Source organism: Clavelina lepadiformis, chromosome 2, assembly GCF_947623445.1.
Source record: "Clavelina lepadiformis chromosome 2, kaClaLepa1.1, whole genome shotgun sequence".
Lineage (NCBI taxonomy): Eukaryota > Metazoa > Chordata > Ascidiacea > Aplousobranchia > Clavelinidae > Clavelina > Clavelina lepadiformis.
Window position 1 is genome coordinate 5,319,357 of NC_135241.1, and position 16,832 is coordinate 5,336,188.

At 36.1% G+C, this 16,832-nt stretch overlaps 2 protein-coding genes across 5 annotated transcripts; both read left to right on the plus strand.

Annotated features, from left to right (window-relative positions):
* Positions 1-1,642: 1,642 nt before the first annotated feature.
* Positions 1,643-3,836, plus strand: LOC143446976 (uncharacterized). Of its 2 annotated transcripts, none has more exons than XM_076946863.1 (3): positions 1,643-2,180; positions 2,485-2,784; positions 2,939-3,836. In XM_076946863.1, exons 1-3 carry the CDS (start codon positions 1,917-1,919, stop codon positions 3,182-3,184), a joined length of 810 nt encoding a protein of 269 aa, XP_076802978.1. In that variant the 5' UTR covers positions 1,643-1,916; the 3' UTR covers positions 3,185-3,836. The 2 variants fall into 2 exon arrangements, with proteins under 2 accessions (XP_076802978.1, XP_076802977.1); XM_076946862.1 differs by having other exon boundaries at positions 1,647-2,180; positions 2,482-2,784.
* Positions 3,837-8,056: 4,220 nt separating this feature from the next.
* LOC143447178 (uncharacterized) lies at positions 8,057-15,197 on the plus strand. Of its 3 annotated transcripts, none has more exons than XM_076947139.1 (13): positions 8,057-8,415; positions 8,907-9,050; positions 9,314-9,403; positions 9,572-9,678; positions 10,173-10,263; positions 10,453-10,533; positions 10,671-10,871; positions 11,068-11,111; positions 11,385-11,549; positions 11,866-12,059; positions 12,641-12,694; positions 12,823-12,948; positions 14,750-15,197. In XM_076947139.1, exons 2-13 carry the CDS (start codon positions 8,973-8,975, stop codon positions 14,836-14,838), a joined length of 1,320 nt encoding a protein of 439 aa, XP_076803254.1. In that variant the 5' UTR covers positions 8,057-8,415; positions 8,907-8,972; the 3' UTR covers positions 14,839-15,197. The 3 variants fall into 3 exon arrangements, with proteins under 3 accessions (XP_076803254.1, XP_076803255.1, XP_076803256.1); XM_076947140.1 differs by lacking the exon at positions 8,057-8,415 and adding an exon at positions 8,656-8,765; XM_076947141.1 differs by lacking the exon at positions 8,057-8,415 and having other exon boundaries at positions 8,857-9,050; positions 10,674-10,871.
* Positions 15,198-16,832: the final 1,635 nt, after the last annotated feature.

Consider the following 16,832-nt stretch of genomic DNA (forward strand, 5'->3'; position numbering starts at 1 on the left):
TACGATCTTTCCAAAATATTCCCGGTGTTTATTTTCATTAGTACAGTAAAAGGCGCAATCCCTCACGTCTGTAAAAACAACGAACTGTTGATTTGCGACTATTTGAAACGGTTGCTCTATCGTTTGCTCTCTATCGATGTATCTCGCAGATAGGGTTAGAGTTCGAAGAACGAGCAAGCTTCGAAGTTGGAGTGTAGTGTTGGCAAATGAATCATTGTTTTCTTTAAAGTATTACGAGAACATTTCTCATGTTGGAAGTTGATATAGGTGACGGCCGTCAACATGTTATGCAACTTCTGGATTTTGCTGACTGATGTCTGTTGTGGTTTTGGGGTTTCCGTTTCCGTAAAAGTAAACCAATTCCGCCTAAAACAGGCGGGGCTGCTTAATAATTGCCAGCTTGGGAATGGCCTTTCTCCACGTACTGCCAATCCTACTAAATAGACACAGTACAACTATTGTACCGGACGGAAATATTACATGACAATGGATTTATTAGATCAAACCGCAGAACACAAAAGAAGAAAGTCAGCAAACGTTTGCAATTGCTACAGTATATTGAACCATTTAGCTGGAAAACTTGTAAAAAAGGGACTTACCATATCATAATCGTTCGAACAAAGTCACGAATGGAAAATTTCAATTTTTCCAAAGTTATCGTGGAATTCCCAAATCTTTTATGTGCAAAGGTCAATGCAGAACAACAACATTACAATTTTGGCCGACAACTACGGAAGGTTTAATTTTTAATTCCATTCTTTAAGCGTTGACCTTTATACGCAAAGTAATTGGGTCAAGTGTTAGAAGGGGTTGACTTAAATCTACAAACATCATCAAGGAAACTTCACCCATGCGTCATCTTACGTAACGTGATGATGATGGTTGAAAATACTTACAGCTATAACCTGCTGAATTACGAGCTACTTAACATAATGAGCGTCATTCAACATACCACTTGATCCGTCGCGAAATTCCAATAACAGCAGAACAAAAAACGTTCCTAACGATTTTCGCAATCAACATGTCTTACCATTTGAAGAAAACAACTTTTTCTTGAATCATTCACGAATTGAAGGGGTTAAGTCTTTGGTAAATATTTTTTCGACCTTGAGCTACCAGCAAACAAGGTATAAGTCCTACACTAAGGCGGGTAGCTTACTTTTTTGTCGAACAGATGTAAAGACTGTGATTATTCGCGCCGTAGCGGAATTACAAAATTTCTAGACAAATAACCGAATTATTTACCTAACGTCTTCGTGACATTTTACACACTGGAAGATTTATTGCTACGACAATACACGTTGGACGTTGGTACCTGAAAGAAAGCATAGAGCTACCAAGCGTTGACTCAAGGATTAAGATGTATTATTATTGATTTAGCTGGAAACGGGAGCAAAAACAGTTTGTTCTGTAGAAACAAACTTACACACGGAGATTGGAAAAAATGGTACTTATGCTTTCTGTCAAGTGAGCATTAACAATTCCGTTATCTGTAACTAACAGCTCTTCCATTAAATATCGTTTAAGACAGGTCAATAATTCCCGAGTGTATGATTAAAATACATCCAAATATGCTGACGTATTATGCCTATAAAGGATACAAAATCAGATGTGTAATTGTCGATGTCGTGAACACTATGAAAAGGTCACAACAATTATGATTTCACAGACTTGCGCCAGAGCTACAGCGACTAGGACAACTTGTAGTAAATACCGAAATACGATACAGTAGAAAATGGTATGTAGTCTGAGTAAATTCCTAAGTATCTGTCCATAGTACATCAAAGCATTCTGGTAGATAACGAAACATTGACACTTTCCGGCGCTTGGAAAAGCTGGATAATAACTCAAAGTTGTTTACCGCCGTTTGGAAACCGGCTCTGTTACAGTACTGACGTCACACGAGAAGGGTAACAATGGAAAAACGAGAAGCGCGAGACACCAATACAAAACTGGGCGACAAGGAGTTTGAAGAATCCAGTGTAAGGCGATACGGTAACAAGCACACATCCCTCAGTAGCAGGACGGCGCAATTTGAATTCGAGGACAACTTTGATATCTGTGATAATACCGATAGCGCACCTGCTTCGTCAGATCAAGAAAACGAAGCCAAGATGACCAAAGACGTGATGGAAGATAAATTGAAAAGCAGCAAGCCAATTAATATACCGAGAGTTAAGGTAAATTTTAAAAGCAGAGTTAGAAGATTTTTGTTTCACCGACAATTTCTTTATTTTAAACTGTTAAAATTAAGTTACGCATAACATGGAAGGTGTATGAAGGACATTCGTTTCTGTCTAAGTGGATTTTATGTTTAACAACAGTATGTTCTTGTGGTGAAACAATGTTTAGAATTAGGATGACATGACAAAATAACGTCGTCAAAACTTTTATAGCAGGCATTAGCGAGCTAGTTACGAATATTTATAGATATCACGATTTCAAATCAATTTTAAGCCTTATACACTTTTTCACGCACAGCAGATAACAAACGTGGATGCACATACGGACGAAAGAAAACCAATCCGGTTCCCAAACCGATTCACCCCGAGCCCGCCAAGTTCTCTAGGAGACACCGTATACGACTCTCCGACTCTTCCCCGTCCGTCAAACGACTTCAACCACGTGATGATAAAGTTACGTCGACGAGGCGATATTGACCGGGTGAGGAGTTGTGAGACTGTTGACGACAGCAGTGATGGAGAGTCCTGCATCAGTTCATTTAGAGCCACTCCTATCTCAATGTCAGTTCCCGAACGCTCAGGACAGAAAGGACGAAGAACGGTGAGAAATCGAACGTATTTTCTGATAATAAATATATTTATAACTAAACTTGGCATCAAAGGTTTCAAATGTTAAATTTAAAGAAAGTTTTCAACTTTTTGTTCGTTACATAAAAGTGTAAGCCTTAGCTTATAACAATTGTTTTTTTTTTCAGGTCCATTTTGATGAAACCACGATTACATTAACTGCAGAACTGGGCGAATCAGCGGCAAGATTTCGATCTCAATGGCGCAAGAAACGAGCGACGAACAATAGCACTCGATTTGGCGAGAGCAAAAACATTAGCATATATCACGACGACAATGAAATGCCTTCGCCTGAACCAGAAAGGGCTAACACTTCAAATGGCAAATCGATTTTTGACATATGTAATTATTCATCATACGGGAGATATACGTAAAATAGCGTATAACCAATGTTCACCTCAGCTTCCCAAAATGGGTTCCAGGAGCAAAGATACATAGATAACTTTAAAAACAGCTGCCATACGTTCGTGATTTGCCAAGAAAACGTCGCAGGTAAGCACTGCATATGGCTATAGCAGGGCTCTGAAGAACTGGCCATGTGTGTTTTAGAAAAACGGCTTCATTTTGAAGTAAATTCTGAATCTCGCACGAAATACAGCTTTATATGGCCACTTTGATGTAGTGTATATTGTTATTTTATCTTTTAGTACGTTGATGTCTGTTAACTACATCGTGTTTTTTACTTTTGCATCATACTGTATTGCGGAGGCATAATTCTGAAGAGCAACAATTTTAGACTCGACAATATCGTTACGAAACGATTACTTGATGAGATTATATCATGCTGCAATTGTATCATCATTGCCCTAACAACCTCATAACGTCCTTTAAAAATCGTTTAAAGCGATTTTAAAAGCTTTCGAAAAGCGCTATTAACGTGTGACTTATAAGTAGCAAATGTCTATTGTGTGTTGCAGTGCAATCCTGCATTTAAGTGTTTAAAAAGTGTTTCATTATTCATTTATCTTCATTTTTCTTATTTTTAACTACCGAAGGCCTTTATTGAAATTAAAATCCTCAACCCTACTTCTATTGATCCAGTCTTGGAGATAGCCAGATCAATTTTAACTGTTCATAACAAAAAAACTACAAAGTTACAGAGTAAATTTCTTACAGGTAAATGAAATTGTTCGTGGTGCTAGTTGAGTTTGACAGGTGCTTCGTCGGAAGGAATTATAAATATATGGTGAACAATAGCAGTGCTTTTACGTCAAAATAAGCAGCGACCATTCAATAAATTCGTTTTTATCCTCTTGGGATTGAAGAGAAAGCGTTTGTATGCAGGAAATTTATAAGCGGGCCCCACAAAACTTACTTCTGTATAAAATCAAGACTCAAGAGCAAATATTAAACGTATTTACAAAACTTTTCTAAGACTTTGCACATAGATTTCATTCGAGCATCCTGAAAAAAGTTGTAGGTGGCTTCATTGTCGGCCGACGCTGGTCTGCGAAGGCTTTGTTGTCCACTCGCTCGCGTGGCGTGCCATATAAAGAAAAGTACAGAGTCTTGTAAATGTGGTTTCTACATGTTGCTTGCGATGTCCGTCAACAGAAGAATGGCCTGTTTCTCGGTGATTGTGCTTATCAGAGTTGTTGAACAGGTTGTTGCAGCGCTGCAAATTGATTACGAGTTGCATCACACTGTGACAATTTGTCAACGCATTCCGACAAAAAGCTTGAGCAATTCGTCCACGTGTAAGGTGTGATGGAGGGTTAATGAAGTTCTACTAGACGGTAGATCTGTCCTGCATCATTTAAAAAACTGGAACATAAAGTCCTTGCCTGACAGCTCGACGTAGTGGTAGAAATGTTCTTCAATGAACGTGAAAACGAGTGTTTTAAGGAGAATTTGGAAAAATCCATCTTGACAGGAGTTGTACACAGCTTGTTGGAAATCAGGTCGACGCGTTTGCAGCGTATGTGACATTTCCTGTCTTTCCGTTCCCACGTTAAACTCCTGGTTGGTTAAAGGAAATATGGTTCCAGCCTGTCTATTGAGACCAATTTCATTGATCCCTTAACCAATTCATTTACAAATCTTGGGTCGTCATATCACCCCCTTCAGAATTTCAACTACTCTGAGCTGCACCTATTGCTGTCACTGAATTAAACAGTGCTGACACTTAAGTAGTAATTTTTCTACTGCAGCTTACATAGGGTTGCAAAAGCCTAAGCGCAAGAGTTTCTTTGCTGAAAGTACCTCCGGTCGGTTCGACATGAAGATCTAACGAACTGTTTTACTTGAAATCACCAGTGTGCCAACTCGGCTGTGAGGTGACATAGTTGATACATAGTTGACATAGTTGATCAATCAGTTGACATACTGATTGATAGAACTCATAACAGAGATGCTTTCGCATCGAGAATCGTATACAAGTGCTATGGTTTATGAACTATGTAAAACAGCAAAGTTCTGTTGCAGCTCTTTTGCCAATGTCTAGAAGATATAACGGTACAACTACGGCTATGATAACAATACGGTCATGTAAAATTCAAAACAAACGTTGTATACACACAGTAAAGCAATTTTTGCTATGATTTTTATTATTACGTTCCGTTTGTGCTTGAAAGTGACCAACAAAAATAAAACTGGCGTTTTTATTTTAAACTACATGTAATTTACATTTAAGCTATATTAAATCTACTAAAGCAAGCTGTGCGTATGCTTTTACTTAAATTAAAATACTTTGCCAGGAAATCCGCTTTTCATCAAACTGCATTTCACCTCATCTGATTAAGAAAAGTCAATTAATAGATTATCTAGTAAAACTGCTGTCATAATGTTAGCATATAATACAAGAATGTGAAATAAAAAGCTGAATAGAAATTTTAGATTGAATATTATGTCTAACAACCTGTAGGCAGCATATCAATGTGAAACGTTGAAATTACGATATAAGTCCAAAGAATCATTTTGAGAAGTAGCTGACCGAATTGAGTTATGCATGTAGTAACATTTTCTATCTGATTAGCAGGACCGATATAGCGAACCGTAATGTGACAAAACTCACTATTACGTAAATTTGCGGCAACATTAGAGATAGTTACAGAATTTGGAGCGATTTTGCAAGAAATAGATAAGTTTTGTTTAATAGGAGATACCTGATTAACTGGAAATATGAACATGTTTCTAAAAACATTTTTGAAATCTTACAACCTTGCGCTTTTAAACAGGACAGAGCGTGTTATGTAACGTTAATATTTTACTAGAAAAAGCCCAATAGTAATAGGGTTAAATGAACAGCGTTCCTGGTGTTCTGGTACGTTTTGACCTTTATACACAAGTTGCCGCTAAAGATCCAGTCGTACGGTACAAAGCTTGCACAGGCAGAACAAAGTCGTGGACAAGCCTGAGCAGAGCCGCTCCGCTGCCCTCCATCAACAAATTGCACTTTAACTTGCAATGGACATAGATTGACCGCAATCCTTTGTCATACATGAAGTTATTGTCTAAAGAATTAAGTGAAATGAGTTATAAAAATCCGGAATTTTAGCAATGTCTAAAACCAAGATAGTATTTTTAAACCACATACAGTATTTAATATAAATATTGGCGCACAGTCAGTAAAAATAACAAATTATTGGATATCACGTCATCGATATGCCAGCGAAAGTTTTAGACATTTGCGAGGTCACACTATAGTCTACGTGTGATGTATTTTGTGAACCTTACACGACAAAAAAGGCTCACAAAAGATAACTTTATCGATAAAAATATGAAAGTGAGAGGAACATCAATTGCGAATACCTTTACAAGCCGATTGTGATAACTTTTGCGATCTTAGTTCAAGCCATACCTGTCCTGGGGCATTTGAAACAGAAAACCAACTCAATACGGGCGATAAATTGTCAACAAAAATGATCATTCCCCGACTAAAGTTCAAAGTTAATTTCAGTACAAAATTCATATTTTGTCTATGAAGATTGAAACCAGACGCGCGTGTAAAACATCGCAAAAGCAGTTTGCTTCTGAATGAATGTAGTTGGAGAAGCAACAGATAATTAATTTAAAGCTTGGAACTGCTCACTCAAAAGACAGTATTACGGAGTGTACTTACGTTTTATCAGAAAGTGATCTGTTAAATTTCTCCAAACGTTTACCACCCGATATCATATTTCCTACTGGAACAAACAATAAAGTCGTGGTCTATGTAGCGCGTGAAGAAAAGCGATTGAAAAAGTTTTTACAAAACAGGTAAGAGTAGGCTACCAGTCAGTGTAACATTTGTAATGTGGGCAAGTTTGTTGGTACTTCGACCCAAAGAAGAATTCAATTGGTACGGTAATATCGTCAATAACAACGCAGATGACGTCATGCTTGAGGATGAACTTGAAGTTTAGCATTGTTACAATGTTAACCACGTTAGCATTCCAGCAGTTTGCAGTTTTCCTGTAGAATTGACCTGACTCTCTTAACATCTTTACCGATTTCACTTAATTGTGTTACAATTAATAGAAGCGTCGTACACAAAGTTAAGATTTTACAACTCACACGAGAGAAAAAGTGAACGATCTACGACCTGCCAATGCACACATACCTCGCATCTAAAAAAACACCATCTGGTACAAGAAATAGGTTGGATCTAATCGATACGTAAATTGCTTTTGGAGGTGAACTCAAAAACGTCAAGTAGGATGTGAAAGCGCTGATACATAAAAATGGTATGTCGAGGAAGAGAAAACCTTAAAATGTATACTTACAGCGAGATAATCCCACCACACAAAAGATAGCTAGTAAAGACAGCAAATTGTCGATGAATCCAAAATTTTTGTATGGCTTTGATAGTTTGGGTTAGCTTAGACATTAGTGTTAAACAACATAGAAAAATGTACCCAAAAGTTTTGATTTGAAGCTTGGATTATTCTGGAGTTGGGATTAAAGTAGAAACCCAGTAAGAGGTTTAAGCGATGATACTAAAAGAGTTATCGACGACGCCCAAACAAGCAAAGACTTGAATCGGTATATGATAAGCAACATGAAGAACGAACGTGAAAGCACATTTTTTCTGCTGATTTGATTTCAATAAAACTTGCTCTGCAGGACCAAAGATTATGTTTACCCAAACGTTCCTAGAGCCATTGCTGAACGCGTAACTATTATGCTACATTCGAGTAATGTCAACAGATAGGTTCGTGACTACAGAGAATTTGCAGAACGCTGGTGTCGGATAATGAGAATTCTGTTAATATTTAGCTAAACCACTCAAATGCGGAATCAGTTGGCTAAAGCGCTGAAAAAACTCACGGAAAATGTCACACTAGGTATAGGGTTGCAGATTGGTAGCTTTGCAAAATTGTGAAATGAGAAAGGAGTAATAAAAGATTAGTAACTGCAAACGCTGTAGTAGCTTGCATAATAAGATATTTAAGACAATTACTGCAATATAGATTTAAGTTAAAGCGGTAGTTAGAGCTTACAGCACAGAAAAAAATTGGAAAATTCGCATTTTGCAGGCAAGTCTCATGTAAAGCACTATGAATTAGTTAAACAAACAAATATTCAAACCTTCCCCTCCGCAAATATACGCGAGCAGTCTCATATCTGTCAGAGGAGATAAAATTGATAATAATGGAGGATATTCTAAAGCCATACATTCCTACTGGTCAGTAAAATAATCTCCAATTACTCATGATATAAACCAGTTAAGATTTGTCGATTTATGTCAAGGGTATTAAAGACAAAACATAATTGTGTATACACGTATTAACTATTCAAAGTTGATAGCTGCAATGCGATAATAACCTCAATAGCAAAATAAAAGCAAAAACAGAATATAGAGTAGCACAGGTATCAAAAGTTGATATTAATTTATTTACACAAGTTTTAAAAGATTGAGCTTGCTTCTTCAGGTATAACGTTGAATGTGGTAATATATACCGTACATAGCTACACCCGAAGAAGCCTATTCCAGCTCGAAAGAACCTTGTTAACAAATTAAAGTTAATCTTTGAGGTGCCAACTTATTCTGCTTTTGCTTTCATTGATACTGATTATAAGCGAGCATAGCATTTCTAGTTTGTTTATACTTTCGTATTGCAGAACTAAGTCAAGTTTAGAGGTACTGTTTTGAAATGTAGCTTTCTTTCTTCAAAGCGTGAAGATTGTGAAGATCGCGATATATCAGTCAATCTGTATGCAGCAACCACATTGAGACTGATCATGGCATCAAGAACAAATCGGAATTCGCAAATAAGTAACATTTTTGCTGGATGGATTCATGTCAAAACGTCCAATGCGGTAAGTGTAATTAACTGTAGTCAAATGCAACGAGTGTTTTTTTTTCAAAAACCTTCAGCATAGTTATAAAGCAATAACTGTTAAAAGCTATAACAGTAGAACTTATTGTTTATGATTACTTTTCACCAAAAAGTTGTAATCACAAAATACAATGAGGCAACGAAAAACTTCACACCTTGCTGTAAAACGTAATGAGGCAAAAATTGTATATCGAACTTTTAATGACGTTTTCATTACTATTTGATAACAACTGTATGTTACAGGACTACAAAAAGTTATTCGGTCAGTTGAAAGGCAAAGAAATTCGTCTTTTCACGAACGAAAACAGAGCAAAAACAGCAGGAAATGGCCAGGTAAGCTAACTCATGAAATTCAGACTTGGCCAAATAACTTAGATTTCGACGAGATTATATTGACCAAAACTCTAATTCTTGATTATTTAAAACCATCGTATTCTTTGGAGTAAATAAAGTTATTAACCAGTGTCAAACCGGTATAAAACCGTTTAAGTTGTTTTATAGCCTGATACTATTGTATCGTTAAGTGATGTTGCGAGTATTGAAAAGGTCTTAACTCAACGTGCAATAAACAAGCAAGCTGCTTTTCCTTCTATTGTCATCACATACAAGTAAGCATTTCTTCACAAGTTTTGGATATTCTAAGCAATTTAGTGATGTATAGTCGCTACAGCAATTAAGTAAGATCGACTCCTTTTATACAAGACAAAAGCTTTGTATCTTGACATAATGGAACAGTACAGATCGTATCGAACGACAAACTTAAACAAAGCGTCCTCGTTCTAAGATGCGAATGTCTTGCCTTTACGCTATAATTGGTCGCAATGTAACCAGAACCGTAAATCATAAAAAATTATTAGGACGAGCAAATGCTCGCAGGTGTGCTTGTTGCACACCTACATTAGTGTACAAAGCTCCCTTATTCCGGTTATTTATCAAAATGTACTTCATGACAGATTTCGTTTGAAAGTGAAGCTACTGTAAGCCCTTGAATGGTTAACAAGCGTAGTATAATGTAACAAGCTTTTGGATATATTGCCGAGTATACCCCAAATTTGACCATAAGTCAATAAAAATGATTACTATTTATTTAACCTTTTTTCAGTCGTGCTGTAGGAAAAAGCGACGTTAGAATACGAAGTCTGACTGCAGGCGACCAAGACAAGTGGTTCCTGTATCTGCAAGCAGTTGGTTTGGTAAGTGGCTAAGTATTGTGCCCTCATTATGACAAAACCGAAGGAACACTGATGGTAAAAATAACCTAAGCTAAGGCGTGCTACGGAGATTTCACTTTGTTAGCTAGTGGCAGCTAGCAATGAACAAAACTTGTAGAACTTAAAAACGTTATTTAGTACGTTACACATCAAAACATTTACATATTTCAGTTGAAAATTCCAGAAGACACAAGCAATTATTTACCCGGGCAGATCCAGGAACTGCGAGACATTATTAACGAACATCAACAGGTATAGCGCAATCATTAAGAGAATTATGTTTAATAAACTTCTCAACCAGAGGAGCAATGTTTGCGATATGTTTTCCTAATAACTGCGTTATCCCGGCTAATTGTAAAAAGATCTAACAAAACCGTGTTGAACTTTAGAAGGAAGTTGAAGGTATGTACTTGGAGTTAGATAATCACGATCCCGCAAGCCCAATAAGCCCTATAAGCCCAATAAGTCCAATAATGCCGTCAGCACCATCCAATGCATTTTCTAACAATAATTCAAGCTTTAATAAACAACTAATGGATCAGCTAAAGAAAAACTTCCGAGAACCATCTCAAGTTCAGATACCAACAAAGGTAGAAAAGAAAGTTTTCAGATACAAGATTTAATAACAAATCGGTTTAAAACATTGATATTATTATTATACATAATAATTATAATATTGTAAAAACACAAGAAAATATTATAAAACAAAAACGTCATCTACTTCTGACTTTTAATTAAGTTTATTCTGAGTAAATTTCTAACTGTTATCTTATTTTCTATCCACAGCCACCACCGCCTGTTCCCCTTGGAGTAAGAACAGATCAACCAAGGTGTGTTGAAATAGCATTTTCTATAGCATTAGCATTAGCATTCTATAGCATTTTAAAACATTGAATTGCAAAATTAGATTTTGAAGTTTGTCTTAAGCACGTCGTCTTCCAGACTATAGTTTAATGCGCTAAAATGTTATACAAACATTGCTTTACTAATGTTTTTAAGGCAAATGTTAAATTACAAGCATAGTTAGCACTTCAAGCTAAAACTAAAAACATTACTGTATCAGTATTTTTACCGCGTTTGTAATTTTACATTGTGTACTGCAGTTGGTTGTTTGACTCAACCGATGTGAGCCGTTTGGAGGCTGAAAGTATTTTGAAAGAAAATGTACAGTTTGGAAACTTGTTGGTTCGCAGGAGACCGAAGACGAAGAATGAACTCTGGGAATTCGCCGTGTCGATAAAAATCTCTGATCCGGACAAAGAAAATGAGTAAAACGTCTTTATCTTAATTTGATAGAGCTGGTGAATGTGTTAAAGTAAGCGTAGTGTAACTAGTAAAACGATGCTGTGTGTTTTAACGGCAATATTTCTTTTCTGTTTTTAATTGAACGAATTATGGACAGTAATAACATTTTGTCGCTTTAATCGGAATTCAAGCGAGTGACGTTGGTTTTGGCTACGTTTAGCTTCTAAATTAGTAATGAACACGTTTGGGATATGTCATTATTCAGAAAAATGCTATTTTTTTGAAAAAGAAAATAACTCGTGGTTTGGACTGACTGCACATTGAGATGTTTCATTTTAGATACAAGCATTTCCTTGTGAAAGAGGTAACCAAAGACGGCGCCAATAGTTCGGAATTTATCATTAACCTTGGTGGGAAAGGGCATCCTCCGCTGTACTCGTTAGAAGACGTAGTTGGTCATTTCGTTGATCAAAGTCAAAGCGGGTATGTGCCCCTGACTGGGACGTGTAACATGTACGACGATACCATAGCAAGTGAGTATTTGTAAGATTATCCCCATTGTTATAAAATGGTTAGCTATAGTTACGCCCGAGTGCCACAAGGAATTCATTCAATTCTTTGTTTTGCAAGAAAACAAAACCTTTTCTAAAGTACCCCGTTGTTCTGATTGTGTTACTTTTGCCCAACTGTTCATACCTAGACACTTGAGCTTTTTTAGTAAACAACAGAGTTCAATATATAAGTTCTACATTGCTAAATTTACTGCAAGTATAGATTTGACGTATAGCCAGCATGTGTGCATATAATCTATAAATAAATTTACTTACTTAGCTATAGTTCGAAATGGTTTCACGGAAAGGCTTGTTGCCATTAAGTCACTTCTGCATACAATGTCTATAGTATCATTAAGTATACGGTATGTTACACTCTCACAGCTATGTCACAAACAACGTAAACCTCGCATAATACAATTAACTGTTTGATTGCTTTTGGGTATAAAAAAGTCTATTACTACTCAAGTATATACACAAAAACATTTTTTATATATTAAATCTAAAATAACACGATACGTTCAGCGAGATATGCGTTAAACTAAAGGAGATTATTTTCTCAGGTGCACCACCTACTGGCGGTAATCCTGTTGTGGACCGCAGCTTAAAAAGAAAAAGTAAGTATGCAAGACAAAAACGTTTTAACACAAAACGTGATGAAAAATACGATACGTGGAATGGAAATGCTTAACAATTTGCAGCAATGTGCTCAATTAAATGCTCATAACGGCTATGTTATATAAAGCGCTGAATCAACCGAATTATCAAAATCATGGTCACGGCAAAGAATATTACAACGTCTCCCAGGACATTCAACAAGAAACGCCTGCCCATGGAGCTTCAAAAGCCAGCGGCAGGAGGCAAAACTATGGTAAAAATACAGTGTTGTGTAGCATACTAGCAGCGTTTGTTACTTTTCCTAGTTTGTAAAAAAGAGTGGGCTGTTGGTGGAGATAAAATTAAGCCTCGAGCGCAACTCCTCTGCATCCTCATCGGCAGCTATGCTTGAGGGTGGAACAAAAATTGAACTGTTTTCGAATTGCACACGTATTTGGCGAGCAATAACACAATGGAATAGGTCACGCTTGGGTTGGTACGAAAACAACAACCTCGCACGTACACAGAATACGCGTAATAGCCAACAGAAACAAAACGAATTGATAAACATAATGTAACATTGTGTATTGCACATAATTGAAGGGAAAAGCAGCAATATTAAACATAAAGGTTTACAAGTAGTTTAAATAATTCACTGACGATGTTTTGAAGCACATAAATTAGTGTGTAATTTGGAACAGTTAGACTAGTATCGTGGCTGGGATAAGCCGGGGAAGCGATCGCTTTTCCTGAGAGTATACTTTTACAAATTTGACGTCATTTTAACTAAACGCTTTCTCAGGTTTAATTCAAGAGTAAGATAAAAATTGATTTTTATTTGTTGTTAAATACGTAATAGCCATGTAAAAACTTTCTGCAGTGATTATTGTACTTCAATTTAAATTTTTCGCTTTGTGCTCGGTCTTCTGCTATGCGCTTGTACCAGCTGACCACGTAATAGGAAAACTACAGCAAAGGCTGACACTATAATTCTTTGCCACCGAACAGTTTCTTTTGTACGTCATACATATACCTAATATCAGCTATAAATCTCATTCATAATGAAATAGTTACTGAAATTTACAGAAGTGAAATACAAGGGAGCATATTGTAACTACAACTATAACTACTGTAAAGGATTTTACGAAACTATTTGTTGAAAGCTGTCCTTTCTCCAAGTCCAAGACCCAAGGCTGTCTCGAATATATTTGTTCCACAATACTGATATTGTGATTGTCTACTCCAGGGTTTCCCAAACGGGGGGCATGAGCAGATGACTCACTAGTGAGCTATAGCGTAGGAGGAAAAGCGGGATACAAGTTTCTCACATTTTGGTGATTGTGCTCGCTGTGCAAAATTAGCGGCACGAAGGCTACTGCACATGCAGTAGTGAAGTAAAAAGTGTTTTGCAATCAATAATAATCTACATTTTTTATTGATGAGCAGAGGGTCACGGATTCTGAGGGTCACTGGAAGGGGGCCACGAACCATGAAATGTTGAGCACTACTGGTCTACTCTATTATGACTGCACTTTTTTAGCATATAAAATTAGGGTGAATGTATTGCAATCATAGTTGCATATAACTGGCCTTTTCTGGGCATATTTTAGCGGAAGCCTCCAAGTAAAACATCGTTTAACTTATAAAATTTAAAATTTTAGTTAAATAAAACCAAACATAAATTATTTTGATGACCAACATATGGAAGAACGACTTGTTTAAACAAAAATTGGTCATCCAATGTCTTCTTTTTTGGCTTTTAATCAAAAAGGCTACAAAACTATTACGTTAAGTCCGCTTTAAAAATAGGCCCACATTATGGGCCATTCGGAAAAAAAACCGAATTTGAATTACAGTAGCTGTTATCCAAATTTCTGTCACTATTCGAAATGTGGGGTGGGTAGGTGGAACTTAAGTAAGGTTTGTAATCTTTGCCCTTTGGGCCAAAATTAAATTTGTACTTATCAGTGTATTACTCCCTCAAACAAAGAGCCCATTAGTAAACATCCCGGCTGTCCACCCAGAGTCTAGACGATGTTAATGATTAACTCTGCAATTCATACACCGTGTTTCAGATTTGCACATGCTGGGAAATCATAGCAGTTCGCAAGCAAACTCTGTTCCCAGACTTCCAGAAGAGCCGGGATACCAAGATTTCTCGTAGTGGTTATCATTTCAAATTTTAGAAGCCCCAACAGGAATAGATATGTCATGAATTCGATTCATGTACAAACTATAACTGAATAGTTCTGATTACTTTCGACTATATTACGTTGGACTTGCTATACATGAAAACTATACCTTAACTGTGTATTACAAAGCCAATAATGCAATCTAGTAAATTATCGGTAAAATTTGAATGGTTTTACCCAATGCATGATTACTGTTCTTTCTTTTTCTAATCACTGTAAACTTTGTACTGTATCACGAATTGTACTTTTTCATTTTGTTGCTTGCAAATTTTGATGCCGCATTAATAACTTTTGTTTATGACAGTGGCATATACATAAAAAAGTTCTGTTGTTTGGCTGTCAAACTTTGCGATATAGTTAACAATTCTAGCAAAACAACTTATTTCAATCTTAACTGCAATTAAAAACGGTAGGCTGTATCCTCAGCATTTTTGATCTTTTTTTTTAACATAGATAAAAACAACTGTCATTTTTAAGACAGCTTCATTTCAAACCAACCTAAAATATTATCACATTTATTTTCCAAAAACAACAGTAATGTACATAACAAAGTAAAATAACACCAGACTCGATTTGTATAATGTTTCGCATATACATTTCGCCTATACAGTTAGGCATCACTAGTCTGTCAAAATAAATAATATAATTTTAAAACGCGATGTTACAGGCCGCTGCTGAATATCCAGAGATCCAGTGTTTGTTTACCTGCTTATTGTATTATTAACAAATTCACGATAGACAAATTTTTGTGTTCCCTGGATCAATATTCGACAAACTTGAGAGAACAAGTTGGGACATGAAACGTCGCAAGCACCGGATAAATGCATTTTTCCAATCTACATCGTATGTGGAAGTCCATCGTTACGAAATCAACCGATCATCTATTACAATTGTTTATCATGGGGTTTTCAGACGCAACAAGAGCAAAACGTGCTTAGGGTAATGCTGTACGTTGAAATTACCAACGAAAAATATAAGGCTTATATTTACTTGGATAGAATTAGGCCTGATAAACATGATGAAGTAAAGATGAACACATCAAAACCACTATATGTTTAAAAATTGAAAACATTATACAACTGAGTTGACACTAAAGATAACGCAACCCAATCACCAAAAGTTATGGCAATTGTAAGTATATTATTCAATAACAAATTGTAAATATATCAAAGAACATGACGAGAATTAATTAATTGAAAAAACGTCTGCTCTGATCTACACAAATCACTTCAAGATGTGAAACCATGACCTTGAAACGAGCAGGGTTGGTCAATACTGCCACCAGAACGTGAGATTTGTACAACGTTCTGTTGCTGTTTCATAACAGCATTAAAAGTTGATAAGCACCCAGTTGACTAATGGCCTTTGATCAGATCAGGATCTAAGCTATATGCGTTAGCAAAAATCGTATTTTTTTATTTCAAGTATTAATTATGTTCTAATAAAGTTACTTGTTAGTTGCTTTTTAAGATCTTGACATAAAAGATTTGAAAATAGCAAGATTAAAATTTGAAAGTGGGTTGCCACTGTGAAAAAAGACAAGAAAAGGAATACTTGCAAAAATAACCAGTTAACTAAAGGTAATGATTAATTAGTTCAATATTATAACGCCGACAAAGACGAAATGCGGTTAACAGAATGAACATTTCTAAACAGAATAAAGCTAAAGACAGTAACTTTTGGAATGTTTACGGAAGGATTACTCATTAATACAGTCAACGCAAAGAGTTTAACCTTTTTCGACTAGAATTAACCTATCTTTAGCGCAGCGATGACTTTAACTGCACTTAGCACAATGATTTGATCGATAACTGGAAGCATTAATTTTGCATGTTAGGTTATAATTTTGATTTTGTTACCACATAACTGCGGATTTGGTTGAAACTTTCATAATAAAAATAAAAATTTTTTCCAAATTTATGAGAATTAGTTTACTTAAAACTTAGGAGAAATAAGAAACATCAGT

Coding starts and splice junctions, on each gene's coding strand:
- LOC143446976 (XM_076946862.1), top strand. CDS start 1,917: ATGGAAAAACGAGAAGCGCGAGACACCAATACAAAACTGGGCGACAAG. Junction 2,181..2,481: donor TTAATATACCGAGAGTTAAG/GTAAATTTTAAA, acceptor TTTCACGCACAG/CAGATAACAAACGTGGATGC. Junction 2,785..2,938: donor GACAGAAAGGACGAAGAACG/GTGAGAAATCGA, acceptor TTTTTTTTTCAG/GTCCATTTTGATGAAACCAC.
- LOC143447178 (XM_076947139.1), top strand. CDS start 8,973: ATGGCATCAAGAACAAATCGGAATTCGCAAATAAGTAACATTTTTGCT. Junction 10,872..11,067: donor AAGTTCAGATACCAACAAAG/GTAGAAAAGAAA, acceptor TTCTATCCACAG/CCACCACCGCCTGTTCCCCT. Junction 11,550..11,865: donor GATCCGGACAAAGAAAATGA/GTAAAACGTCTT, acceptor GTTTCATTTTAG/ATACAAGCATTTCCTTGTGA.